General features: G+C 54.5%; 2 protein-coding genes and 1 non-coding gene across 9 annotated transcripts in view; 1 reads left to right on the top strand and 2 right to left on the bottom strand.

The window, feature by feature from the left end:
- Window positions 1-10,003: 10,003 nt before the first annotated feature.
- Window positions 10,004-10,076, bottom strand: TRNAR-UCG (transfer RNA arginine (anticodon UCG)). Its single transcript has one exon. It is a non-coding gene; the product is annotated as a tRNA-Arg (tRNA).
- A 240-nt stretch (window positions 10,077-10,316) lies between these two features.
- Window positions 10,317-27,407, top strand: POLG (DNA polymerase gamma, catalytic subunit). 2 transcript variants are annotated; one of them, XM_077871936.1, is made up of 23 exons: window positions 10,317-10,475; window positions 11,258-12,067; window positions 14,808-15,003; window positions 15,853-16,017; window positions 16,128-16,274; window positions 16,420-16,499; window positions 17,318-17,500; window positions 17,601-17,746; window positions 17,887-18,013; window positions 19,080-19,316; window positions 20,145-20,265; window positions 20,452-20,556; window positions 20,861-20,968; window positions 21,764-21,924; window positions 22,554-22,607; window positions 22,704-22,821; window positions 23,271-23,406; window positions 23,507-23,753; window positions 24,856-24,978; window positions 25,114-25,282; window positions 25,418-25,626; window positions 26,321-26,481; window positions 26,895-27,407. In XM_077871936.1, exons 2-23 carry the CDS (start codon window positions 11,418-11,420, stop codon window positions 26,951-26,953), a joined length of 3,702 nt encoding a protein of 1,233 aa, XP_077728062.1. In that variant the 5' UTR covers window positions 10,317-10,475; window positions 11,258-11,417; the 3' UTR covers window positions 26,954-27,407. The 2 variants fall into 2 exon arrangements, with proteins under 2 accessions (XP_077728062.1, XP_077728070.1); XM_077871944.1 differs by lacking the exon at window positions 24,856-24,978.
- FANCI (FA complementation group I) overlaps window positions 26,602-27,748 on the bottom strand; it is a 73,969-nt gene continuing 72,822 nt past the window's right edge. For all 6 annotated transcript variants that reach the window (XM_077871919.1, XM_077871921.1, XM_077871923.1 and 3 more), the window contains one exon: window positions 26,602-27,328. In XM_077871919.1, coding sequence (XP_077728045.1) covers window positions 27,248-27,328 — 81 coding nt within the window. In that variant the 3' untranslated portion in view covers window positions 26,602-27,247. The remainder of the gene's footprint in view (window positions 27,329-27,748) is intronic.

The raw sequence follows: 27,748 nt of genomic DNA, 5'->3' as shown, positions 1-27,748 counted from the left end.
CGAGTGGAGGTCTTGGAAGGAAACGAGATTGGATCCTGGCTCCATCTGTCCAAGCTATGTGACCTCAAGCAAATCATACTGGATCTCCCTGGGCCTCAGTGTCCTCATCTCTAGAATGGGAGAGTAATGGCCTCCCAGGAAGTTTGTGCACTTGAGTCACTGTGATATGTACTAATTCCCTACTCACAGGAGGCTGTGGTTGTGTGCCCACCTGCCCTGAGCTGGCTGGCCTGGCAGCAGGGCAGGTAACATCAGGATAGGGCCAGAGAAGATGACCAAGTAAATGCCTTATCTTCCTTTGGCCCAACCTCCTGAATGCAGTGTTCCAAGACAGATATTCTGCTTGACATTGAGAAGAATGGTCTATATTGAAGTCCCTCTGCCCCTGGGTGGGGACAGTCACAGCCAGGCCAGGCCTCAGCTCACTCCAGTGTACAGAGGTGGGTTTGGGGCAAGGGCTTTGCCCCCCAGACCAACCCAACAGCCCCTTTATTTACAGAGGGGAAGGTCAGTCACTCAGAATTCTTTTGGCCACAAGCACCAGAAACCTGATTCAAGCCAATTTTGGCAGACAAAGAGGGAATTTATTGGCTCTTATTGTCAAGCTGCAGCAAGAGAAGGGACAACAGGAACCCGATGTCATTGAGGTCTTGTCCAGCCCTTCTCTTTCCTGTCTGAAGATCAGACCAGCTTTCTCCACATCCTAAGTGCATGGCTGTAGCAGCTCTAATTGTACATTCACCAGATTTGAGACCTGGCCCCCTCTTCTAGCTATGGTTTAAAACAAATCCCAAGCAGAGAATGATGGGCGCCTTGTTTGGATCACCTGCTGCTCTTAGGTGCAACCAGAGTGGCACCTGCAACTCTTTTCAGGCCACCTATGGGAGGCAGAGGTGCATATCGGGGTGGGTGGGGAGCAGTGATATAGGCCTGCCCAAGTAATCACAGTGACCTGAGTGCCCCTGCCCCTGAATGTGTCAACTATAGATGTGGATAGTATTTATTTATTTTTTAAAGATTTATTTATTTATTTATGATAGAGAGAGAGAGACAGAGAGAGAGAGGGAGGGAGGCAGAGACACAGGAGGAGGGAGAAGCAGGCTCCATGCCAGGAGCCCGACGTGGGACTGGATCCCAGGACTCCAGGATTGCGCCGTGGGCCAAAGGCAGGCCCTAAACCGATGAGCCTCCTAGGGATCCCTGTGGATAGTATTTAGAGATGGAAAAATCACTGTTTTTTAAAAGTTTTTATTTATTTATTCATGAGAGACACAGGGAGAGGCAGAGACTAGGCAGAGGGAGAAGCAGGCTCCCTAAGGGGAGCCTGATGCGGCACTTGATCCCCAGACCCTGGGATCATGACCTGAGCCAAAGATAGATGCTCAACCACTGAACCACCTGAGTGCCCCTCATTTTTTCTTTCTTGAATAATATTTTAGCTTAATATTCAAATATACATTATTTTTGAAGAGGTAAGAAGTTCACAACTCACAATTCAAAAGCTGCAACAGAACTGAACTAAGAAGTCTATGTCGTCATCCCCTGGAAGCATCATGGTGCCAGCTCTTTGCATTTCTGGGGAGAGATGGAGACTTGGTGCTCCCTTTAGGACTTCCAGGGTGGAGGCGAGGCCACAGGTTGGCTGAGAGCCAGCCTTTGCTGCACCCATCTGACCCTGGGGTCGCACCTTCCCTGATGGACCCAGCCTCCCCTGCCCAACCCTGGGCTCCCAGCTAAGCCCTGGGGAAGACCCTTCTGAACCACTGCCATTCCTGATCAGAGCTGGAGTGTGTCAGCAGCTACCACAGGTCCTCCCTCCTCTCTTGGCCCCCACCTGCTGGATCTTAGATTCCCCATCTCCAGGTCTCTTCATAGCCCATCAAACCCAGAACTGGTAGAAGGCTAGAGAACCTTGACTGGGTGGGCTGCATCTGCCCTCTGTCAGGTATGGGTTATAGAGGGGACCCAACACGTGCTCACGCCCTCATAAGATACTGAGTAAGGATGAATCAGAACAGCCAATTACACCAACTTATAGTTGAGGGGTGAGGAGCCCCATGTTGGCAGGTCAAGGGAGCCATTATGTTTTCTCTGACCCTTGCATAGGGACTCAGTCCTCTTTGGGTCCCTGCCTCTCAAGCACTAGTCACAGTTCAACGGGCTTTGCTCACATCTGGGGGCTATGGAGGTTCTCTGCAAACCCAGAGAGGGAGAGCTGACCCATGTCTTCTCTTCCTGTGGACTCCTGCAGTAATATGTCTTGCCCAGGCCTCCTGACACTGGGCGTACCCCTTGTCTGGAGCCACCAGGCTTCACTGGCAGGGTTCCCAGCTTCCTCTTTCTATCTGGTCCAAGCCTGACTTCCTGCCGGCCCATGCCCTCTGCTTTCCAAGATGCTGCTGGTCCCTGAGCTGAGGGGGTACTTGTCCCAGGCCCTGGTGCTCAGCAGCTCCTCTGTTTGGCCTCTTGATTCCTGGGAGTAGGGGGGAAGGTGGGGTGGTAGCTTGCTGGCAATTTTAAGGGGTAGCCAGACTCTGCAGGATCCTAATCTCTGGGAGCCCTCAGAAATGGATGGAGAATTTGGCCAGAAACATCAATAGAGCACTTTTTGCCTTCAGACTGTGCCTGGTGCCGGAGGTCCAGGGTGATGAAGAAGCAGCCCATTCCCTCAGTGCTGGGAGCCATGCACATGCTCCCAGGTCCTGGGCCAGGCAGAAGATGACACATGTCATAGTAGAGGTGCAAATACAATGGTCCAGGCTTGTCTGCTAGATCTTGTCTGCTGGAACGTGGCCTCCATTCCCATGCTCTTCTCTGTTTCCCAGAGAATTACAGGGGGTAGAAGGCTAAGAACTACACTTCCCACATGCCCTTGCAGCTGGGGTTCTGGTTGGGATTTATTTATTTTTTTAAAGATTTTATTCATTTATTCACGAGACACACACACACACAGAGAGAGAGAGAGAGAGAGAGAGAAAGAGGCAGAGACACAGGCAGAGGGAGAAGCAGGCTCCATGCAGGGAGCTCAATGCGGGACTCAATCCTGGGACTTCAAGATCACACCCTGAGCGGAAGGCAGACACCCAACCACTGAGCCACCCAGGGATTCCCCTGGTTGGGATTTATATTTTGCCTATGAGAGATACACAGGAGAGATTTCAAAGGTCACAGGAGGCAGGAACCATCTTTCTGTGGTATTGGCACAGACCAGCAAGCTCTGGCTGACAAGACTTGTCACAGCCCAACTGAGTGTGTCACCCTCCAGTCACCCGCTTTGCATTGTGGTGGCAGGAAAAGTGGTAGCCGTGGCAACAGCAGCCTCCTTTCCTCCAGAATCTGGCTCCAGATCACAGCTGTGGTGGTGGTGTGACCTTGAAGCAAGTCACCTGCTGGCGGCTGCCCCTCCAGCCCTCCCAACCATCCTTACCCACGTGAGTAAAGCCCTGTGTCACATCTCTTTTTGCTTTTCAAAACAACCAGACTGTTTCCTAGTTCCTGCTCTGAAATCTGAATGATACGACAGCTGTGGAGGTGAAAAACTTCATTGCCACTGGGCAGAGTCATTGGTTCACACAGTACATATGGAGTGGGCACCTTCTCTGTGAGGGCACTGTGCTATGTGCTGGGGTATAGAAGAAACAAGATGTGGCCCCTGCCTTCAGGGGGCCCATGGTTGGCAGGAAGGAGACATGAGATCCATACCACAGGGTGATGGGAGTCCAGAGGAGGGTCCTGGCATCAAGCAATTTTGGTTTCAGAAAGTAGAGACCTTTCCAGAATTGTAATATGAAAGAGACTTAGAACAGGAAATTAGATACCTAAAACTTTTTGGAAGGGCTGGAGGATGGTCTCCTGGCTGGGCCTTCAGAACAACTTCTAGAACTGGCCCTCTAGCAAAGCGACCACCTCTGCCACAGTCATGGCCATGCCTGGAACTGCAGACTCTGCTTCCATACAGTTCTCCAAGCAATGTGGGGAGAGCAGGCATGGATGCAGTGGTGGTTCTAGTGGCCCTGGGCATTTTGTCTTCACAGATAAAAATGGCCATGGTCCCTTTTCACACTTCCTGAAAGAGGATGCGATCAGGATGCTTTGTCACCATCAAGTTTGGATCACCCCTATTGGCTGAGCCCACTTCATTGACATTCAGTCTGGTCTCTCAGACCTGGTTGATTTATGGCTACACTGGCTCAGGTACCTGCCCGGGTCCAGCCAGTGTGGCTAGGATAGCACAGCCAGGTTCCTGAGGAGTGTGGTGTAGCAGGCCCTGGTGAGCCTCTTGGCAGGACCCCAAAGCTGCTGACCCTACCAGATGCCAACCTGAGCTCAAACGGTAATGATGATGTGGTCACTACTAACCTCTACCACCTGAAAGTCTTTCTGGAACAAAGCAGGGAATAAATAAATAACTAGACCAATCCAAACTGAATGATACTTTACAGTTCCCAAACCTGTTCATCATTTTCCCTGAAGGGTAAAAGGCAGCATCTTCTCCTGAAATCATGACAGTTAAATGCCAAAGCAAGGTAGCTACTTTCTTCCAGATACAGGATGTTGAAATGTTCCTCTCCCTACACGCAAACGCCTGTTGTCGGAGTCTGGCTCTCATTTTACTCCATGTGAATGGATGACTTAATCCTTTTTTTTGTTCCTGGGATAGGATTCGGTCTGTTCCGTTTTAACAGGAGAGCAAGACTATTTCTATGAAGGTTCTTGGTGCTTAGAGTTTTAGCCCAATGTACTCCTTAAAGGAAATGTCTCTGCAGAGAGAGTGATGCCTTTCTTTTCATGTTACAGCCTATGTTTTGAGCTTAAAATCTTTTGGACAATTTGCAAGAAATCTAATTACCAAAAAAAAAAAAAAATTATATAAATAAAGAAACCTATTTACCCCTCCAGTGGGCCATGCCATGTTCATCCCAACAGAGGGTGTTGCTCTGCAGGCTGGGATCTAATAGGTAAGGACATGGGATTTGCAATTTTGCAGCTGGCAAAACAGGCCACACGGCCCTAGCCAGGGCTCGGAGCCCATGGAGGTCTCATCTCTCAGGAACTTAGGGTTTTGTCCTTCTGTCTAGAAAGATATGGGACACCTGGGCAGCTCAGTGGTTGAGTGTCTGCCTTTGGTTCAGGTCGTGATCCAGGAGCCTGGGATTGAGTCCTGCATCAGGCTCCCCACAGGGAGCCTGCTTCTCCCTCTGCCTGTGTCTCTGCCTCTCTCTCTCCCTCTGAATAAATAAATAAATAAATAAATCTTAAAAACAACAACAACAACAACAAAGAAAGACAGATTAAGCTGATGGCATGGCCGGCAAGATGGGTCCCTGTGTGCAAGCTCCACTCTTATGGGGACTTTTTTTCAGTAGTTTGTATGAATGGCCACATCAGAAATTGACACCTGTTTACTATGTGAAATATGTGTAAATATGCAAAAGTGTGTAAGAGAAGGCGGTACAGTACCTTTTGCCTTTCTGGTGACATACAAATGTGGATTGAAATTCCTGAGGCTGATTAACATCAAACTTTTGCAAATGAAATTGTCTTATTGATTTAGAACTTTATCTGAAACTAAGAGTCATCAACTATCTCCATTCTAACTACTGTTCATACAGTTTCATTCTTCTTTTTTTTTTTTTTCAGTTTCATTCTTCTGATGGAGGAATTTATTTTCAGGTTTTCAGGTATGGATTTTTGTAAACTGGTTGAATTTCTTACTGGTATTTGTTATTTTAAGATTTCATATGTTAAGTTGGGCAGCTCCGGTGGCTCAGCGGTTTAGCATGGCCTTCAGCCCAGGGCTTGATCCTGGAGACCAGGGATCGAGTCCCACGTCAGGCTCCCTGCATGGAGCCTGCTTCTCCCTCTGCCTGCGTCTCTGCCTGTCTCTCTCTGTGTCTCATGAATAAATAAATACAATCTTAAAAAAAAAGATTTTATACATTAAGATATGTGAAATAGTCAATGTGTATTTGATATATCAATATGGTAATATGTAGTAGTATATATTATTATTTTTTAAAGATTATTTTTTCATTTATTCATAGAGACACAGAGAGAGAGAGAGAGAGAGAGAGAGGCAGAGACACAGGCAGAGGGAGAAGCAGGCTCCATGCAGAGAGCCTGACATGGGACTGGATCCCAGGTCTCCAGGATCACGCCCTGGGCTGCAGGTGGCGCTAAACTGCTGTGCCACCCGGGCTGCCCCTGTAGTAGTATATATTAAAATTATATTTATAATGTGATAGTTTTCAATTTATGGTAGAAATATACCAAGTTTTCTTTTATTTTTATGTTTATTTTTTTAAGATTTTATTTTTTAATTGAGAGAGAGGAGAGAGCACAAGTAGGAGGAGAGGCAGAGGGAGAGGGAGAGGGAGAAGCAGACTCCCCGCTGAGTAGGGAGCCCAACTGCAGGGCTCATCCCAGGACCTAGGATCACAGCCTGAGCTCCTGGCCTGAGCTCCTGACCCAGCTCCTCATCCAAGCTGGAGGCAGTTAACCGACTAAGCCATCCAGGTGCCCTTCAAGTTTTCTTTTAAAATACTTACCTGTGTCAGAGACACCACCGGTATCATAAATAGTGGGGGAGCTAAGGTGGAATCATAAGGGTTTGCAAACTACAAACTGCAGAGCACTTTGCAAGTTAAGAATCTTATGCATAGTCTTGTCTCCTCTCAGGGAAATTCACTTCAGTGGAATTTAGAAAAAGACATGAAATAAAAAGCTCACTCATTTGTTCAGCAAATATTTAACAAGCACTTAATCAGTGAGAGCTCTTTCCATCACAAGTGACAGAAAATCCAACCCAAACTAGCTAAAGCAAAAAGAGGCTCTTGCCATTGGAAATTTCAACATTCACGGCTATTAGATGATATGAAGGAAATAACTGTTCATTTCTTGGTGGAATGCCTGATTGGCTCAGCTCAGTTAATAAGCCCCGTGTCTGGCTCCAGGGACAGAGAGCTCCTCAGCCGTTGGCCAGAAGCCAGAGAGGGACACTGGCGGTGGGGACAACAAGCATCTGCTTCTGTGTGCCAAGTTCCATGCTAGGAACAGAAAAATGGATAGGGCACAGTCTCTTCCTGTCAGGGAACTTCTCATCCACAAAAACAATGGTTCTCGTTTTCATCAATTTCCTTTTTTCCTGCCTTAGACTACACAGGTCTGACATAATCAAATATCCACCTGAACTACAAAGCTTAATGTGAAAATAGCCTATTAACTCTCTCTCTTTTTAAGATTTTACCTATTTGAGAGAGAGAGAGAGAGAGACTGAGCAGGGGTAGGAGGGCGGGGGGGGGGGGAGAGAGAGAGAGAGAATCCCCAGTAGACTGCACTGAGCACAGAGCCTGACATGTGGGCTCGATCCTAGGACCCTAAGATGATGACCCAAGCTGAAACCAAGACTCAGATGCTCAACCAACTGAGCCACCTGGGCGCCAGCCTATTAACTCTCATCCCGAATTTCATATACATGCCAGTTTGATCCCATATGTGGTAGATGGAGACCCAGCATGGCATGAGCTGACCCCCCCAAATGAGCCCTCCCTTGCCCTTATATTTCTGCTAGAAACAGCTCAAAAGAGATTGGTGCCTGCTGCCTTCTGAAGCCAGGTCAGGCAGGTCTGGTTATTTCAGGGACAAATGCCCCGGAGGTGCTCAGCCCAGGCACAGCTTTTGTAGAGATGCTGACACAGAATAATCATACCTTACTTTTTTTTTTTTAAGATTTTATTTATCTATTCATGAGAGAGAGGCAGAGAGAGAGAGAGGCAGAGACACAGGCAGAAGGAGAAGCAGGCTCCATGCAGGGAGTCCGATAAAGGACTCGATCTGGAACTCCAGGATCATGCCCTGGGCTTAAGGCAGGTGGTAAACCACTGAGCCACCCAGGCGTCCCTATACCTTACATTTTGTGAGCAATTACTCTGAGTCAGGCATTGTTCTCAATACTTTTTTTTTTTTTTGTTGTTTTGTTTTAAGATTTTGAAAGACACAAGAGAGGCAGAGACATAGGCAGAGGGAGAAGCAGTCTCCTGTAGGGAGCCTGGGATCACCACTCAAGCCAAAGGCAGATGCTCAACCACTGAGCCACCCAGGTGTCCCTCCTTGCTGAAGATTTTAATTCTGGGGTGAGGGCACAGAGACTGGCCTGAACCCGCCTTGTGATGGGACAGGCATCTTGATCGACGACATTTCCTGGCACTGAACCTAAGGGGAGGGTTGTTCTACCAGGGGATACCAGGCAGACCCAAGGAACAGTATCCCCTGGAAATGCCATTTGGTTAGGCCAGGGGTCTGTTCTTAGCTTTTTGTGTGTGTCATAGACACCTTCCTAGAATAATGTTTTTAAATGCATAAGAGACAGGATTACAAAGGAATGCAAAGATGATGAAATATTAGAATAGGTTAATATGCATTTTTTAAGATTTATTTATTCATGACAGACACAGACTGAGAGACAGGCAGAGTCACAGGCAGAGGGAGAAGCAGGCTCCATACAGGGAGCCCAATGCAGGACTCCATCCCAGATTCCGGGATCATGCCCTGAGCTGAAGGCCCAACCGCTGAGCCACCCAGGCGTCCTGGTAATATGCATTTTTTAATTAACTCATTAAATGACAAGCTCTAGCAGTGACCTAGTGATATGGTTATTTTGAAGTACAGATGAGGATAAACAGTATTTTGAAAAATCTGCAGCAACTGGAATGTGTTATGAAAATATCTGTGATTGCTATTGAGAACAAAGTCTCAGGTACTGCTACTAGGACCGTGGCTGGTCATCTAACCTCACCAGTGAAGGAGAAGCTAAATTTCGGTAGCAGATTACGAGAAATAATGCAAGCATTTTCCTCACTCAGGGACTCCCTGATTTAAGCTGAGATCCTCTCTTGGCATCTTGCAAAAATGTGAACAGTATAAGATTAAGTGGAAAAAAAACCCAACCAAAACCAAAACCAAACCCAACAACAGATTACAATACAGTGGATTTGCAGTTGATTGTATTTTCCCCCCCAGGAGAAAATCAAACATTTGTGTGTTTATGAAATACACCCAGAACGGTTTATGAAAAATATTTCATACTTCAAAATAAAGAAAGGGGAGATATATGGAGAAACCAAGCCTCAGCATTGCCTTCCCAAGCCTTGGCCTGGGGCTTCCCAGGGCCTCTTTGGGGGCCACAGCGTGGGGGGCCGGCGCGAGGAGGGTGTTTGCCTGGGTATCTCCCCACCCTACCCTTGAACAATACCGAAGTCAGTTTGTCAAATAAGTTCAGGGTGTCCTGACACACGCATAGGCTGGAAGGTGGGGAATGATTTTCAGCGAGGCCTGAATTTGGTCCATAATCAGCGCTGTGAACTCAGGTCGACCTCAAATCTCTCTTGATCTCAAATCCGCGCAGCTGGGTCTCCGGGCTCCAACCTCCAGGCTCTTGTTATTCACATGGGCCTTATTCCACCAGGTACTTTACCGTCTATCAACCTCGGACCAAGGAGCACGGAAAGCAGAGCTGCTGCGGCCCCTGGAGCAAGAGGAGGTGGATGGAGAGCGGCAGGAGACCGCAGAGACTGGAAGGCTCCGCAGGCGGGGGCTTGCGACCAATGCTGATTCGGGTTCCAGGAAAGAGAGCACGTTGTCCCATCAGGATTGCCCAGGATGGAGACAGGGAGCACGGGGCGGGGCAGGACGCGGCTCCCTTCCAGTTGCGAACCCTTGTCATTCCCACGTACCAACCGATTGTAAAGTGGGATTTCCGTAAAAGACGCCCCTCGCCCTCCTGGCTCCTCCCCCTGCGTCGGGGGTACGATTTAGAAACGAGCCCCCGCGCCAGGAACACAGTTGAACAACTTCGCTGGGGCGTGTAGAGCCGCAGCAGTTACTTCCGAGGATCGGGGTAGTCCCAGGTCTTTTGTGGGGTGGAAACAGACGTTAACATTTCCTAGGTCCCGACGCTAACCTTCCTAAGGAGGACTGAACCAAAAATTGTAGGCAGACTCCCTTGCGACCGCGGCAGGACTCGAACCTGCAATCTTCTGATCCGAAGTCAGACGCCTTATCCATTAGGCCACGCGGCCGCCCGACGCCTAGTCCTCTTCGGGCAATCTGAAAAGTAGCATGACCGCCCACCGGCTTGCCTGGGACCAATCCACTTGTTGCTTGGGCAGGGGGGAGTTTGGACTTTGGCTCTCAGAGTTCCGTAGGGAGAACCCACCCGGAAGTTCCCCTCTCCCCCCTGCGGCCGGACCGGTCCACTTGCGGCCCTCCTATTGGTCGCGCCGGGAGTCTCCCGCCTGCCTCTCGGTAGCCGCGGGACCGAGCGGGGCGCAGACGGGAAGTTGCGGCTGCCAGCGAGGCGCACTGGTCGGCTGGAGGCCACACGCCACCCCGAGGCTGCGTAGGCCGCGCGGAGAGGGACGCCGCGCGGTCGGCCTGGGGTCGGGAGCCGCGGCCCGGGAAGCACCGGACGGACCGAGGTTTCCGGCGGGTCGGCCCGGGGAAGTGGAGGCGGGGGAAGCCGGGTCGCCGAGCGGCGGCGCGGCCCCTCCCTCTCCAGTCAGGGAGCGAGGCCCGGAGCTGGGCGGAGGCTTGTCCCAGGGCGCACCGCGGCGCCGCGGGGCTCGGGCTCGGGCTCGGGCACGGCCGGGCGCGCGGGGGCTGCGGGGAGCCCGAAGCCGCGGGGCCGCCACCGGGGGTGGGTGGGGGCCCGGGGGGCCGGCGGCCCGCCCTGCGGTTTCGGATCCGGGCCTGGCACCTGGCGGCGTAGGCCCTCGGGGCCGCGCCGGTCGCCGTCATGGCAGCCACCGTCTGCCGGGCGTTCGCCGGGGGTCGGGTCTCGCGACTTGTTCGCCCTGAGTCCCTCGGACAGCGGTCTCGTGTGACAGGTAGAATCCGTACCCCCATTTCACGGAGCAGGAGACTGGGGCCTTAGGGAGCTCGCCCAAGGTCACGCATCTCCTAACAGCCGGAGCCGGGATTCAAACCCGCCGCCGCGCCTCCTCCCGGACCATCGCTCTTAACCGTGCTTCCCCCCCTCCCCGCCCGCCGCCAAGTTCACTGATGAACCTGCTTGCACCTCCGTGTCCTCAGGAGGGCTCTTGGTAATTGCCGTGGTTGTCCGATGCTCCACGGAGAACCTGCCCCTAAAGCGCCTGGCACGCTGCCTGGGACGCAGTCAGTGCCGGAGGAGCGAGGGCTTAGCACGGAATGCGGGCCGCACGCGTAAGAAATAACACTTGCTGTCGTCTGTCTCCTTCAGAATTTGTGGGTGGAAGGCAGGCATGGTCAGACCCATTTCACTGACTGGAAAACAGAGACAGGACGTGTCTCCCTCCACGTCTTTCGGCCAGTAAAAGCAGCCAAGCTGGAGCCCAAAGCCAGGTGTCCTGACTCCCAGCGGGGGGCTTCCTGCACCCACCATGAGCCGCCTGCTCTGGAAGAGGGTGGCCGGCGCCACCACCGTCGCGCCAGGGTCAGTGCCAGCTCCGGGGCGCTGGGTCTCCAGCTCCGGCCCCGCCCCCGTCCCCAGCGACGGGCCGCCGCCGCCGCCGCCGCCGCCGCCGCAGCAGCAGCAGCAGCAGCCGCAGCCAGCGCGGTCCTCGGAGGGCGGGCAGCTGCGGCACAACCCCTTGCACATCCAGATGCTCTCGAGAGGGCTTCACGAGCAAATCTTCGGGAGCGGCGGGGAGACGCCCGGCGAGGCCGCCGTGCGCCGCAGCATCGAGCACCTGCAGAGGCACGGGCTCTGGGGGCAGCCGGCCACGCCCTTGCCGGACGTGGAGCTGCGCCTGCCGCCCCTCTACGGGGGCAGCCTGGACCAGCACTTCCGCCTCCTGGCCCAGAAGCAGAGCCTGCCCTACCTGGAGGCGGCCAACTCGTTATTGCGGGCCCAGCCGCCCCCGCGGCCCCTGAGCTGGGCCTGGGTGGAGGGCTGGACCCGGTACGGCCCCGCGGGGGAGGCCGTACCCGTGGCCATCCCCGAGGAGCGGGCCCTGGTGTTCGACGTGGAGGTCTGCTTGGCAGAGGGAACTTGCCCCACATTGGCGGTGGCCATATCCCCCTCGGCCTGGTGAGTAGGGGCTGGGCGCTGGGGACTTCACATGTGCAGGAGGTGGGTGGGGGGTGTCCCAGCTTAGTAGTTCCGTTCAGTGAATTTTACTGAGCTCCCAGTCTGTGCTACTCGGGTGCTCTCCTAGGGACTGCGGATTCTGTGGTGAAGTCCAGTAAAATAGGCTTGACCTCAGGTTTCACAGAGCTTACTTTTTGGCGGAAAGACACAGGCAGTAAACAAATATCCAAGCACAAGTCAGGTGGCGAAAGGGGCTGTGTGGAGAACAACAGTAGGTTGTTCTTGGGACTGTGGTGGGAGACCACTCGAGGTCACCTTGATTTGGTGCTTTCCCCCCTCCCCTAAATGCTTCCTGAGAAGTTAGTCCAAGGCATTTGAACAGTGTCTCTATTTGGGAATGCTGTTGATTATTGTGGGCAGAGAAACATCCCTTTCCTGGGGCTGTCCCTGATGTTATGAGACATTTAGCCTCCCCAGCCGCTCTCGTAAACGCTGGACCAAGTATCTCCCCAGTGTCGCCAAACACACTCCCACCCCGAGGTAGCATTCCCCCACACCTAGCCTATTGCCCCCAGTTGAGAACCATTGCTTCCTGCCCCCAGCCTCCCAGATGCATTTTGGTCCCAAACAGGTGTATCCAAATCTCTCTCTCTCCTTTTTAAATAACTTTCTAAGTGCTACCCACGTTTCTTTTTCAAACAATGATGGCAGTCCTGTTTCTCCCCTTTTTTTATTCTTCATTCCAGGATTAAAATACTATTTACAACCTTAATGCTTTCAGGCATGGCCAGCACAAAAGTTAGCAGTTTCTTTAATCCTATTGGAAGCTACATCTTTGTAAAGAAAGCTGCGAAATGTTAAATATGCAGTTGAAAATGGTGAAAACATGGCTAAATAGATAAGGTAGGCATTAATGGCTGCAAAGAGCAAAACCAGGTTCCGCATTGATTTAGTTCCAGTTGAGATGAGAATCTCCGTGCTTACTTTGTAACTTGATGGTCAAAACAGAGGGAGTACCAGCCACCGATTGAGAAGGTGAAGCAGGCTGTGGTGGCTGAGGGAAAATTAGGAGACCAGTGACAAGAAAGCCTTGTATTTTGATCTCTTGGTCATTCTTGGCCATTTTACCTGAAGTCCACCTTTTCTCTTCCTCCTCCTCCCTCTCCCTGTCCTCCTCTCATCCTCATTCCATTCTCACCGGTATGGGGGGTGGCGCTGTTCAGTATATGCCTGGTGGCACAGGGACCTTCTCCTGGGGAGCCTGATTGTGTAGGGGGGTGTGCAGGGTACCGGATGGGGCCATCAGAGCAGTCCGCTGTGAGCTTGGGCACGTCCCTGCCATGGCTGTGTAACCTTAAGTTCCAGGCCAGCCCAAGATTTCAGGGCTGCAGTGGAGGGTTCAGCTTCCCAAAGGCTGTGGCTGAGGACTTTGGTTGTCACCCTAGGGGACATCGCACAGGGGCCAGCATTTGTCTGAGATTCACAGGATGAGCGTAGAGTTTTGATGGCATTGATCTGGTTCCTCTTAAACGTACTGAAGGTGTTTGCACATTGGCTTCTTTTATCACAAATGTGTAGTGAGATGGCTCTCATGCGCAGCTGTAGACCTGGATCTTGCCACCAGTCTAGCCTTTTATTGCACCTAGAGTTCCTGTCGTCACCATAGCCTCAAATATTTGACATCTTCAGGCCTCTTCTACAGTGTTGTTTTTAAGGGCTCTAAATGGGGAGGATGTTTCAACTTGAGTCCTTGAGTGTATCGCCACCACTTGGAGTGTGGGTTAGATTTTAGCAGGTTTAAAACGAGGAACCCCTTTTTGCCGGTAGCCCCCTTCCCTGCAGAAACCACTGTCTGTTGAAACTGGAGGCAGATGCCCCCCCACCCCCTGCCAGGGTTGCCTGGAGCTCTGTGCACAGCTGTGAGGGCCCCATGTGGCCCCGGCGCTCATTTGATGCTGAGTGGCTCTGACCTTTTGGCATCACCTGTGATTTACAGTGGGCTTTGGCTCGGCAGCCATTTCCCCATGCTCAGCCTTGTGAATCTTGGGCACCCTCCAGCCTTTCCCTGCGTCAGGGTCCGGCACCCACAGGCAGTGCTCCTACTCTGCCCTCAGTCCACCCATTATGTGGGCAGGTGGTCGTCCAGTCCAGTCCCCTCCAGTCCTAACACTTGCCCTTGGCTCCCCCATGGGGGGCTCAGGCCCAGCACCTGCTCCGAGGTGCAGGACATTCTCTTGGGCCTTTGGAATCTCTCCAGCTGTTAGATGATTCATCCTGTACGTGTGTGGCATTTGTCTTTTTTTTTTCTATTGCTACCCCCCCCACCCCCCCAATTTGCCACTTGTAATCGTCTCTTTTACTGGCATTTTGAATGCCTACTGTTTTGTGCTTATGGACCTGAGGAGTTGACCGTGCTTGGAAACGGCACAGACTTTGTGAGTGCCGGACCTCACACACACCTTGGTGGCCCAGGCCCTGGTGCCCTTGTAGGACATCCAGTACCGTGGCATTTAGCTCCATCTGTATCTGTGGATGCGAAAAGTAAAGGAGTTTTTCTGGCCTCCCCCCACACACCCGCAGCCGCTCTCTAGCTCTGTGAGGGTCGGGAGTACCCCCCTGGTCTTGCCTACATCCCAGCTGCTAGCATGGGAGCTGACTTGCGACGGTACGTGTGCTGTGGGTGTCGTGGAGCGGAAGTGTCATGCCTCCTGCCGAACTTGCTGCCTTTCGCCCCCCTCAGGTATTCCTGGTGCAGCCGGCGGCTGGTGGAAGAGCGTTACTCTTGGACCAGCCAGCTGTCGCCGGCTGACCTCATTCCTCTGGAGGTCCCTGCCAGCGCAGGCGGCCCCACCCAGCGTGATTGGCAGGAGCAGTTAGTTGTGGGGCACAACGTTTGCTTTGATCGAGCCCATATCAGGGAGCAGTACCTGATCCAGGTGAGGTTCCTGGGGCTGGGATAGCTTCTGGTAGGGGATGGCCTAGCTCTGACCTCAGTGGCTAGGGAAGGCGTTGCTTTTCCTGGCCAGGTCTCCTGTGTCTCTATAGTGGCTGTGGGGCCTCCTGCTGGCCAGCCCTGCCCCTGGTCCCTGGGCCCAGCTGTTCATTCCCCTGGACTTGCCTGGTACGGGACCTGAGTGGTCTCAGAGTGCGAGTAACCCTGCTGTCTGTGTGGTGTTTGAGAGTTAGCATGGGTCTTTGGAGAGTCTGGCCACATGGCCTGGGCTCATGGCCTGGGCTCACGTCCTGCTTCTGCCAGGGACAAAGTGGTGTGAGTGCCTTCATGTTCCTGAGCCTCAGTTTCCTTATTTGTAAAGCATGCTTGTGGCATTCTTAATATTACAAGAAGTGCTCTTCTATCTAGTCCTCACAACTACCGCAGCAGAGAAGCAGGGCAGGTGTGAGCAGCCTTAGCGTATAGCTTCAGGTCAGCCTTACCGATCTGAGCAGGAGCTGCAGTTTGTGAGCTGCAGGCTGGGGCTGGGGGCTAAGTCTGGGAGCTCAGATGGCCTCGATTTGGCTACCCTGTTCCCAAGGCAGCCCTCAGAGCTGTTGCTGGATGCTGGGAAGGACTAGTGTGTTGGAATTGAGCCAGGCCTGTACCTTCAGGGGTAGCTGGGATTTGGGAGGGCAAGCCTGTCATGGCTGGAGGGGAAGCATGGGTAAGCATGAGGGGATAGTTTTAGTGTTGGAAGGCTGTGTGATGGGAGGGGGCTGAGGTGGGTTTGGGGGGGGGTGACGGCACCAAAGCAGGGCTGAGTGGCTTCAGCTGCAGCCTCTGTCCTCAGGGCTCCCGCATGCGCTTCCTGGACACCATGAGCATGCACATGGCCATCTCAGGGCTCAGCGGCTTCCAGCGCAGTCTGTGGATGGCAGCCAAGCAGGGCAAGCGCAAGGCCCGCCACCCCACACAGCGAGGCCAGAAGTCCCAAAACAAAGCCAGTGGCCCGGTGGTGAGTGCTTACTGTGGGGGGCTGGAGCCGGGCGCTTGGGACTGTCTCACCTGCCTGTCTGTCCCAGGGCTGAGCTAATCTGCTGTATTCCTTGGTCTGTCCCCCGCCAGATCTCCTCCTGGGACTGGCTGGATATCAGCAGTGTCAATAATCTGGCAGATGTGCACAGCCTCTATGTGGGGGGGCCTCCCTTAGAGAAGGAGCCTCGAGAACTGTTCGTCAAGGGTAGCATGAAGGACATCCGTGAGAACTTCCAGGTATAGTGCTGGGGAGGGACTCTGGGGAGGTGAGTGGGAGCAGACCTAGCTGACCCCGGGGAGTATAGCGGCAATACCTGACCCTGAGACCGGCGATGGTAGTGGGACAACTGCCCACCCAGCGCCTTCCTGTCACCTGTGCCAGGCTCTGATGCAGTACTGTGCCCAGGACGTGTGGGCTACCTATGAGATTTTCCAGCAGCAGCTACCGCTCTTCTTGGAGAGGTGAGGGGGAGCCCCTGGGGGAACCCCTGGGGGTTGGCAGTGTCCTAGTATCTGGTCCTCTGTCAGAAGGTGGTACTGGGTCTTTCTCAGCCTATGGACCTTAGCCTTTCTGGGTTGAAAGAACAGAGCCATTCTGTATAGTGGTGGCCACCTGGGTCCTGGACTCTGGTTTTCTAGAGGCCCTGGAGGGGGGAGCCAAGGGCTGTGGTTATGTTCCATGTGTGTGTTCCCGGGTGATTCAGCACCCTCTCTCTATGTACCCAGATCCTGGTCATGTTTGTTAGTGAGTCACTCTTGTGGTGTGGTCAGTCACAAGTATCCCCTAGACCAAGTTTGAATCTTGACTGTCCTCCCTCACTCTTTTGCCCTTGGGTAAGTCACTTGGTTTGTCAGAGCCTCAGTGTTTTTGTCTGTGAAGCAAATAATACTTGACCACTCTGGTAGTGAGGTTTGTCTGTGACCTAGCACAGTGCCTGGCACATGGTCGTTACTCAGGAGAGGGCACCCGTTTTCATTTTCACTCCTAACTCCTAATAGGAGTAACTCCTATTTCTCCTGGGGACGGGATGGTACTTTAGATACTTTATAGATAAAGGAACTGAGGCTCAGAGAAGCGGAGCCACTTACTCAGCCAGTGTCTCACGGCTCCAAAGTCGTTGATCTGGGGTCAAGCTGTGGTTGAGACCCTGGTCTCCCTTCAGAGCTATGTCACATGGGTAGTTAGGTTGAGGCTTGCTAGACGGGCTCAGGGATTGGGCCAGAACCTTGCTTTCTGTGGTCATTTATGACCACCCTGGTGTTTGTCCCCCCCCCCCCAGGTGTCCCCACCCGGTGACTCTGGCTGGCATGTTGGAGATGGGGGTCTCCTACCTGCCTGTCAACCAGAACTGGGAGCGGTACCTGGCAGAGGCACAGAACACCTATGAGGAACTCCAGTGGGAGATGAAGAAGTCGCTGATGGACCTGGCCAATGATGCCTGCCAGCTGCTCTCAGGGGAGAGGTAGCCAGGCCTTGGGAGTGTGGGAGCTAGGTGAGTACGGGCAGGCCAGAGGCCTGCCTCTGGATTGGCCTAAAGCTTCTCTGGTGGACTGGCTCTGCAGGTACAAGGAGGACCCCTGGCTCTGGGATCTGGAGTGGGACCTGCAAGAGTTTAAGCAGAAGAAGGCAAAGAAGGTGAAGAGGAAGGAGCCAACTGCAGCCAGCAAGTTGCCCATCGAGAGGGCTGGGGACCCCAAGGATCAGGAAGGTGGGGAGCATGGGCGGGAGGTGGGGTGGGGATGGTCCTTGGGAAGGTTGGAAGGGATCTCTCCAGCCTTCAGAGATGAGTCGGCTGGGAAGGTCTTCCTGAGAGACCCTTCTTCTGATTGTCATGCCTACTGTGTGCAGACCCTGGCCCTCCCAGTGAGGAGGAGGAGGTTCAGCGAGATGTCACGGCCCGCGCCTGCTTGGAGCACCTGAAGGGGACTGCAGAGAGCCTGCCAAAGCGGCCCCAGCACCTTCCCGGACACCCTGGGTGAGCCCTAGCTCCTCATATATGTAGAGTCTACTCTTCCCCTGCCTTAGGGCTTCTCTGTCACTGGTGTGTGTGTGGCCCTTACTGACCTGCTGCTGTTCGTTCTGTCTTCCAGTCACTTGCTCACTCTGACCCCTGGCTCCCTGGTCTCAGTACAACTGCACTGAGCACCTGCTGTGTGCTCGGCCCACCACCACCACCACCTCTGGGGGTGCAGATAGGAACATAGCTCCTTTCTAGGAGCTGCTGCTCCCTGGGAGGAGCTAGGCGTGAAGACCAAGCAGTGCAGCTGGCCTTCATATTCATGATGAGAAGGAAGAGTGAGCAGTGTTGAGGCAGTACCTAAGTTTGCCTGGGGAAGTCAGGGATGGCTTCCTTAAGGGAGGGGATTTTTTTTATTTTTTATTTTTTATTTTTTATTTTATTCGATCCCGGGTCTCCAGGATCGCGCCCTGGGCCAAAGGCAGGCGCCAAACTGCTGCGCCATCCAGGGATCCCAGGGAGGGGATTTTTTTTATTTGAGCCTCATAGACTGGCAGAGATGAGAAAATAGGGGCAGCCAGGGTTAAGAACAGGGTGTGGACTTGGCACTTGCAGGATCCTGAGAGTGAGGTCTCCTTAAGCTGTGTGCTTCAGGTGCCTCCCTTGGCTCCCCCTCGGGTTGGCCCTGGTGAACAGCATGTGAGAGATGGAGCTCTGAAGGCCCTGCTGTGTCCCTGGAGCAGCGGTGTGGCACTGTCTCCTGGCCAGTTACCCTGTGTGGACTGGAGCTGGGGAAGGAGCCCGGTGCTGGGACATCCTTGTAGGTCCTTGGCTTCTGATGAGGCCAGTGGGCCTGACCTAGGATGTTCCTTTTCAGATACTTGAATTATTCTAGGGGAGCTCATGGGGATTATGGGTGTACGCCCGAGGGAGGGGCCTGTGGCTATAGGCTGAGGTTACTGGAAAGCCTTGGGGCTTTAAAGGGTGGACAGGTGGGTCAGGTCATGGGAGAGAGAACCTGGCTTGTGGTCACATGCTGTCCATCCCCAACACTGTGACACTGCTCTCCTCTGGCGGGGCATAGGTGGTACCGGAAGCTCTGCCCCCGGCTAGATGACCCTGCATGGACCCCGGGCCCCAGTCTCCTCAGCCTGCAGATGCGGGTCACTCCAAAACTCATGGCGATGACCTGGGATGGCTTCCCTCTGCACTACTCGGAGCGGCATGGCTGGGGATACCTGGTGCCCGGGCGGCGGGACAACCTGGCTCAGGCACCAGCGGAAACCGCCCCAGCCTCAGCTGGGGTGGCCTGCCCGTACAGGTGAGGCTCAGGCTCAGGGAAGGAAGGGGTGGATCTAGGGCCCCCTCCCCTTGCTGGAAAACCCAAGCCCAGCTCTGGTTAGTGGAAGAGTTAGGGTCTGAGAGTTCTGGTGGGCGTCTTTTTTTTACCTTTGGGTCTCAGAGCCCTCCGCTTGGGTCCACTGGCACAGCTGCCTTCACAGGACTGTTGCAGAGCGGGGGCTGTCAGGGGCAGCCGGGGATATGGGCTGTCTTTCTTTTTTGTGTGTGATTGATTGAGCACTAGTTATATTCTGTGATTGGAAACCTTTTGTAGTGCTCTCTCATTTGTTTCCAGGCAGCCACGTGACATAGAATGGCTATCCCCATTTTAGAGTTGGCAAAATAAAGGCCTAGGGAAATCCTTTGACTTGTCTGAGATTCTAAACCTCAGGCTTTTGACAGGCAGGTGTGGGGGACAAGCCATGGCACTTGACGTGGCCCAGGTTGGGAGCCCTGGCTCTGCAGGATAGCCTGAGTCACCTGTGGGGCCCTTGGGGACAGAAGGGGCTGGAGCCTAGTGGGGACGGCTGCACAGCCTCCAGAGCTTTCCCAGGGAAGGCAACAGCTGAGCTGGTGAGGAGCTTAGATTTGGGTCAGAGCAGCCCCTGCATCCTCACCTGCCACCGCGTGGTGTTTTACTTGTGATTTGTCACTCCCTGTCTGAAAACCAGGGGAGAGCACTGCGCACCTCTGCCTCAGAGCTGGTTCTGAGGCCTAAGCAAAGGGAATTGTGCAAGGCCCCAGTGAGCTCCCTGGCCCGGAGTGGGCCCCCAGTAATCAGGGGCTGCTGCTGCTGTTCTCTGCCCAGAGCCATCGAGTCCCTGTACAGGAAGCACTGTCTTGAACAGGGGAAGCGGCAGCCGGAGCCCCAGCAGGCAGGCCTGGCGGAGGAGTTCCTGCTCACCGACGGCAGCGCCGTATGGCAGACGGTGAGGGCAGCCCGAACCTGGGCTCTAGAGTCTCTGCTCCCTCCCAAGGATGGGGGGCCTCATGGGTGTGGGTGGTAACCCAAGGGCACTGGGTGGCTCCCCCTGGGCCGGCTGTCTGCGTGTGGTGGGTGGAGCTGGGCCAGCCAGTCCCCCTACTTTACTTCCTGTGTACCTGAGCCCATCCAGGTGGAAGAACTGGGCTGCATGGAAGCGGAGGTGGAGGCGGAAGCTGAGGTGGAGGCCAGGGTGGAGCGCTGCGGAAGGGCAGGCCTCAGTCAGCCCCTGGCTCTGGTGAGCAGGGCTTCTGCTCTGGGGTTCTCTGGCTCTTGTGCCCAGGTAGCTCTCTCCTGCCAGAGAGTTGCCAAGGTCCTGGGCAGGGGGTGGAGGCTTGGGGGTGGAAGGCAGCATGCATGTTGCTGCCTTCCCTTTGGGTGGCTCTGTATTTGTTGGAGTCCAAGGAGGGAGCCTGAGGCCATCCTGCCATTTCTCAGCACGCTGTTGGCCACTTCAGGCCCATTTCCCACACCCTACCCCATGGCCCTCGCTGAATGCAGGTGCTGGAGCAGGGCCTCATCTAGGTGTGTGGCCCCCACAGACTGCTGCTGGTGGCCCCAGAGCCAGCCAGCCAGCCTATCACCATGGCAACGGACCTTACAACGATGTGGACATCCCTGGCTGCTGGTTCTTCAAGCTGCCTCACAAGGTATGTGTCCTGACTCATGCCTGTCCCATGCTGCCCTGTGTCTCAAGCCCCCAGGCCCCAGAGTGACTCAGCCCAGAACCACCCTTGCACGGGATCAACATGCGTAGTGGAACAGGGTGTGCTCCTAGGCAGTTCTCTAGGACTCCTCCACCAGGCCTGCCTGCTGGGGCCCCATCTTTCCCAGTCTTTGCCTCCTGGAAATGGGGTAGTGAGGGGTGTGGTGGTGCGATTAAATGACGGGGCCTGTCGGTGTCTGACACCACTACACGATGGGCTCTGTCCACCACCCATGACAGTCTGTTGCTCGGGTCACCTGTGGTTCCAAAGCAGATGACCTTCCTGCTGGTGTGTCCTCAGAGGGTCACTAGTAGGCTGACACTGCTTCACTCGCCTCACTTCATTGCTTTATGGGAGGCGTTGTATCCGCTCATGTCAGGGTAAGAAGAGTGAATACAGTATATGAGAGATTTAGAGAGAGAGGAGCCAAGTTCACTAACTTATTACAGTTTACTGTTACAGTTCTCTTTACTAGATAGTAATAATTTATCATAGATACACATAAGGATCAGCACTCTCTGCACTTGGAGGCATCTGTGGGAATGTGGAAACACCCACCCTCCACCCCCGTGTATGTCTCTGTGCTGCATGTGTGTTGCAGTCAGAGGTGTGCCCAGACTGCTCTGCTCAAGGTTCTGGGCTCAGTGTGGGCAGAGCTGAGGAGCATGGGGCACCAGGGGGCTCCCTGGCCAGGGGTCTGCGCCAGCTTCCAGCCCCTGATGCTTTTGCCCTTTGCAGGATGGTAGCGGCTGCAATGTGGGCAGCCCTTTCGCCAAGGACTTCCTGCCCAAGATGGAGGATGGCACCCTGCAGGCCGGCCCAGGAGGTGCCAGTGGGCCCCGTGCCTTAGAGATCAACAAAATGATTTCTTTCTGGAGGAACGCCCATAAACGAATCAGGTGGGCTGCTGTGGGAGGGCAGAAATGGGACCCCTTTCCTGCACCTCTCCCACCCAGGGCCCCCCGACCCCATCTGTGCTGTACTAGAGGGACAAGCCTGTCCAGTCTGGCTGCCTGTGGTTCTGGTGTCATGTGACTGTGGGCAAGTCCCTCCGTGGCCTCTGTTTCCATGTCTGTGTGGAAAATGGTGCGGTAGGGCCCAGATATGGCGTAGCTGCTGAAGACCTGATGTGGCTGAGGAGCATAGGGGGCTGCCGGCCTGGGAGCTAGGGTTCCCCCTGCAGGGCTGGCACTGGGGGGCCGTGGCTCCAGCAGCATGCATGCTGCTGCCAGAAGGGCGCTGCCGTCACCGCTGAGGTCCACTCCACGTGTGGCCGAGGCGCTCATGGCAGGGCTGAGGTCAGATGCCTCACAAGCACTATAGTGCAGAAGCTATTGGATGGCGTATGACCCTGGATGGCAGATTCTGGGGCCCCAGGCCTTGGCCGTGTCACAGCCCACCCTGGTTAAAGTCAGTGGGAAGAGCGTGAGGCTGGGCCAGGAGGGAGCACAGTAGCCCCGAGTTGGGTGTGGGGGTGGATTCTGCTCCTTGGGGCTGCTCTGAGCCTTAGTTCCATCTGTCCCCACAGTTCCCAGATGGTGGTATGGCTTCCCAGGTCGGCTCTGCCCCGTGCTGTGACCAGGTATGGGCTGCCTAGTGATTGTGGGGACAGGAGAACTGAGCAGGGTGGGACATAGGACCAAAGCTGCCAGGACTCATGTGTCCTGCCCCCGGCCAGGCACCCAGACTACGACGAGGAAGGCCGCTATGGGGCCATCTTGCCGCAGGTGGTGACCGCTGGCACCATCACCCGCCGGGCTGTGGAGCCGACGTGGCTCACCGCCAGCAATGCCCGGGTACGTGCCCTCTGCACCTCCGATCCCTGTTCTTCCTCTCCTCTGTCTCTAGAAACTTGGGTGTGGAGGGCTTTCCATGAGGAGCAGGAAAAGGAACCTAAGATCAGGGGCAGGCAGGACTCAGGCCAGAAGTAGCTCTGCTACTTGTCCATTCCTTCAGCCGACTGGATCTGGGCCCCCCTCATTGACAGACATTGAGGAGGCACGAGGGGTGTGCGGCTGTGGTGGAGTGGAGGTGGGGTCCAGAGCCAGGCAGGTGTGGAGGGAGGAGTGGTTTCCTCCTGCCACCAGGCAGCCGTCCCGGGGTTTCGGGCAGTGCTTGGCAGTTCCTGGACCCCAGCCCCCCTCAGGAGAGGCCCAGTGCTCTCAGTCCAGTCTGGCTTCAGGGAATGCGGGGGCGGGAGTCTCCCTGGGGTGTCTGGGTAGGGCCTGACCTCCCTCTTCTGCAGCCTGACCGAGTAGGCAGCGAGTTGAAGGCCATGGTGCAGGCCCCACCTGGCTATGTCTTCGTGGGCGCCGACGTGGACTCGCAGGAGCTGTGGATCGCAGCCGTGCTGGGAGATGCCCACTTTGCTGGCATGCATGGTGAGCAGGGGCCAGGGCTGGGCCAAAGCAGTGGCCACGTTGCTGGCAGCGTGTTCCCGAGCTGCTTTTCTCAAGCCAGTCTTCCCCCACCGCCCCACAGGCTGCACGGCCTTTGGCTGGATGACCCTGCAGGGCAGGAAGAGCAGGGGCACCGATCTGCACAGTAAGACAGCTGCGACCGTGGGCATCAGCCGTGAGCACGCCAAGATCTTCAACTATGGCCGCATCTACGGGGCGGGGCAGCCATTCGCTGAGCGCCTGCTGATGCAGTTCAACCATCGGCTCACACGGCAGGAGGCGGCTGAGAAGGCCCAGCAGATGTACGCCGTCACCAAGGGCCTTCGCCGGTGAGGGTCCCTCCCCCCATCCATAGCACCCTCTGCGTGTTCTGCTCCCTGTAACAAGGGCCCCTCTCCCTCTAGATCTCTGACCTGGCTCCAGGATGCTGGTCCTGGGGTTGTGGAAATTCCTTACTTAATTATCTTAAACAGTTTCTCTCACAATTAAGGCTGCACCTTGACATTGCCACCAAGCTAGCAGGTCAACAGCTGCAGTGGTGCGGCGCTGTGAACACGCTTGCAGGGAACACATGAGGGCAGGGGCAGGGGTGGGACGGTAGTGTCAGCAGCAGGTAGCCGCCAACCCCAGAGACCTGGGACTGACTTTGCTGTAGGAGGATGCCTGGGCCTGCTCCGGCCTCTTTGTCCTGGGAGTACCACCTTGTGGGCTCCTAAGCAGCCGTGAGGGAGGGAGGTGCATGTCTACCTTCCATGGGGATGCTGTGCAGTGGCTGTGTTTGCTTAGCTGGCCTCCTCGAGGGAGACTAAGGGGGGGTGGTAGCTGAGCGAGGGTGCAGTGGTAGGTGTGGGGGACTGTGTGCTGGGGGCAGGCAGGGGAGAGCCGTGAGGACAGGGGAGGTTGGGCCTTGGTTGGAGGCCTCTGAAGGGGTTCCAGGGGAGTCTGGACGGAGGGCGCAGGTCGTGGGGAAGCCCTGGTGCAGCTCTGAAGGGGGTACACCGGGGCTGTGAGGCTGCACCGGAGCTGGGAACCGATGTGTCCGCCCGACCCAGCTGTATGTTGTCTTCCCCAAGTGCCCATTCCCTTCAGGGAGTAGCCCATAGCCTACCGTCCCTCCCTTCTGGGCTGGGAGCTCTTTTGTGCCTCCTGAGCTAAAACGTGCCTGTGGGGCACCAGGCAGTTCCGTGTCTGGGGGTCAGGACGGTAGTAACCCTGCTGGCTCTCGTGTTGGGGGTATGGCGTTTACTGGGCTACGGAGGCATAGCCCACAGAAGCCTGGGGTCCTGTCTGCTGTCTGGGCTTCGCCTCTTCCTGGCAAGTCACTTGGCTTCCTGCAGCCTATTCCCTCTTGGGAACGGAGCCTCCGGGGATGGTCATGAGTACTGGGCTAAAGCACTACCACGGGAGTGACGGTGGTGACACTGCCCCCAGGTATCGGCTGTCGGAGGAGGGTGAGTGGCTGGTGAGGGAATTGGACCTCCCCGTGGACAGGACTGAAGATGGCTGGGTTTCCCTGCAGGATCTGCGCAAGATCCAGAGAGAAGCTTCGAGGAAGTGAGAGCCTTCTGTGTATTAAAGATGGAGGGAGGGTCTGGGCTGGTCCCTGGAGAGCTGGGATGCTTTGTTCTTCACTCTGAGAAGCTGAAAGGCAAAGCTTGCCTCCCCCTGCTTTTTTGTTTTGGTCTCCAGGTCACGTTGGAAGAAGTGGGAGGTGGCTGCCGAGCGAGCGTGGAGGGGGGGCACAGAATCAGAAATGTTCAATAAGCTGGAGAGCATTGCCATGTCTGACACCCCATGTACCCCGGTGCTGGGCTGCCGCATCAGCCGCGCCCTGGAGCCCTCGGCTGTCCAGGGGGAGGTAGATTGCTCTCCTTGGAGGGGGGAGATGGGTCACAGGGAAGGGCAGGGCTCCCTTACCTCCCAGCCCTCCACACTGCCCAGAGTGAGCCAGGGTGTGGCAAAATCCCTAACCTGTGCCCCCTTCGCCCCCAAGTTTATGACCAGCCGTGTGAACTGGGTGGTGCAGAGCTCTGCCGTGGACTATTTACACCTCATGCTCGTGGCCATGAAGTGGCTGTTTGAGGAATTTGCCATTGACGGGCGCTTCTGCATCAGCATCCACGATGAGGTCCGCTACCTGGTGCGAGAGGAGGACCGCTACCGCGCAGCCCTGGCCCTGCAGATCACCAACCTCCTGACCAGGTAGGTGGGGGCCTGTGGCCGCTTGGGCCTTTGGACCAGGCTGAGCATGCTCTTTGCGTTTTCATCTTCCTAGGAATGAGTGTTTCTTTTTCTATTGCTCGTTGAAAAAATTTTCAAAAAGACAGGCTTCAACTTTAAAATTTCTCGGGTTTGAAAAGATCATAAACCCAGACTAGATGAGAGGTAGTGAGGAGGTCAGGTGTCCCAAGAGTAGCTGCCGTCTTGTACTCCCCTAGATGCATACCTTTGTTTTGAAAATCAAATGGAAAAAAAAAAAACGAGATTTTTTTTAAATCCCTAAGTTCCCTAAGTGCCAAAATTTTGTAATTCAGACTACCACCAGAAGACGTTGTGAATGAGAAAATTCATAGTAAAGTTCCTAATTTACATGTTTGAATTCAGTAATTACAGTTCTGTGTGAGTCTGCCATCTAGAACTAGTTTGGGAAGCAGATCTCTCCTAATGGGTAGACGAGGTCCCTCTCCATCTTCCCCTGGGGGGTCGTGCCTGACAAAGCTAACAGAGTCCTTGGGCCACTCGATATTCAAATACACAAAAAGTCAAATGTTTTACATCAATAGTGTACTGAACTGCAGGACAAGAGGTGTGTCTGGAGTCTCTCACTGCATTTTGGTGTGCCAGGGGGACGGGGAAGTGCCGGGCCGCGCCTGAGAGGAGGTCGGGTCTCTTGCAGGTGCATGTTCGCCTACAAGCTGGGTCTCAATGACCTACCCCAGTCCGTCGCCTTTTTCAGCACAGTCGATATTGACCAGTGCCTCAGGAAGGAAGTGACCATGGATTGTAAAACCCCTTCCAACCCAACTGGGATGGAAAGGAGATACGGGATTCCCCAGGGTGAGCTCCACACATCTGTTGATTGTGCATGGAATGTATGGTGGATGGGCTGTTCAGTGGACAGTGCCCCAGGTCCAAAGAGAACGTAATCACATGGAGGAAGAAACCAGGACTCAAGTATTCCCTCTGTACTGTTTATTATTCCTTCTTCAACCACAGCAGAAACATATTTTAAGATTTCTTGTTTAAGGCTAAAGTGCATTCTTAGGTGAGAACTGTGCAATGAATATCAAACAAGTAAAGCAGAAAGATACATTTAAAAAGAAAATAAGCTTAGACAAACTTATTTATACAGAAAACGGACAGTCCCAAACATAGCATTACCGTCCCTGACAGGTCCTCTGCTTGCTCGCTCCCGGACACGGGTTCCAGTCCTGGAGGAAGCGTCCTAACCCCTCTACACTGTCTTTCAGGTGAAGCGCTGGATATTTACCAGATAATTGACCTCACCAAAGGCTCCTTGGAACAGTGAAGCCAGCCTGGACCCTAGCTCTGCCTGGAGGTGCCCTGTATTTGCTCCCGTGGAGCTTCATCGGGACGGTGTGGGCTCCCACACCCAGGCTTTGCGCTGTGCTTGTGCAGAAGGGCTTGCGGGAGGTCAGCCCTCCTCGGTAGCAGGACCTGCCTAGAACGGACTGCCTCCGAGTGAAGGTGCAGTGGAGCTCCTGGGTTCAGAGCCAAGATGCCACTGCTGGTGCAGGCTGTAGGACAAGGGGGTACTGCTGCTTGTTGGGTAAAAAAGAAAGCAGAAGCCCCAAAGTTCACATTAACTCAGGCATTTCATTTCTTTTTTCCTTTTCTTCTTGGCTGGTTCTTTGTTCTGTCCCTCGTGCTCTGATGCAGTGCCCTAGCGGGGGAGAGAAGCAATGCTCAAATGTGATAAGCCTGCTCAGAGGCAGTGGAAATAAAAATCCTTTATCTTCTCATCTAAGCCTGTGGTAGTCCTGCTTTCTCCCCCTTCCCACTCCTAGGTCATTCCGTCTGGATGAAGAGGACCGCCTCCCAAGTGGCCGAGCAGCAGCACTATGGCCTTTCCTGGGAGGGGGCAAGGAGGGAGAGGACAGCTGCCTCTGTGTAGTTGAGCCCCTTGACAGCTCTGTGACAGGCCAGGTGCCTTATGGCCTGGAATGTGATCATTCGAAGCACAAAGGTTCGGAATGTTTGAGAAGCCAGACATGAGGGTGTCTCACGTAAACTTCACTGACTTCCATCTCAGACAAACCCGAGCTCCCTGGCTCTCCTGCTGCAGCCATACAGCTAAAGGGTG

Source organism: Canis aureus, chromosome 2 (genome assembly GCF_053574225.1).
Source record: "Canis aureus isolate CA01 chromosome 2, VMU_Caureus_v.1.0, whole genome shotgun sequence".
NCBI classification, from domain to species: Eukaryota; Metazoa; Chordata; class Mammalia; order Carnivora; family Canidae; genus Canis; species Canis aureus.
Note: the sequence above shows the minus strand (reverse complement) of the source record. Positions and strands in the feature narration are given on the sequence as shown.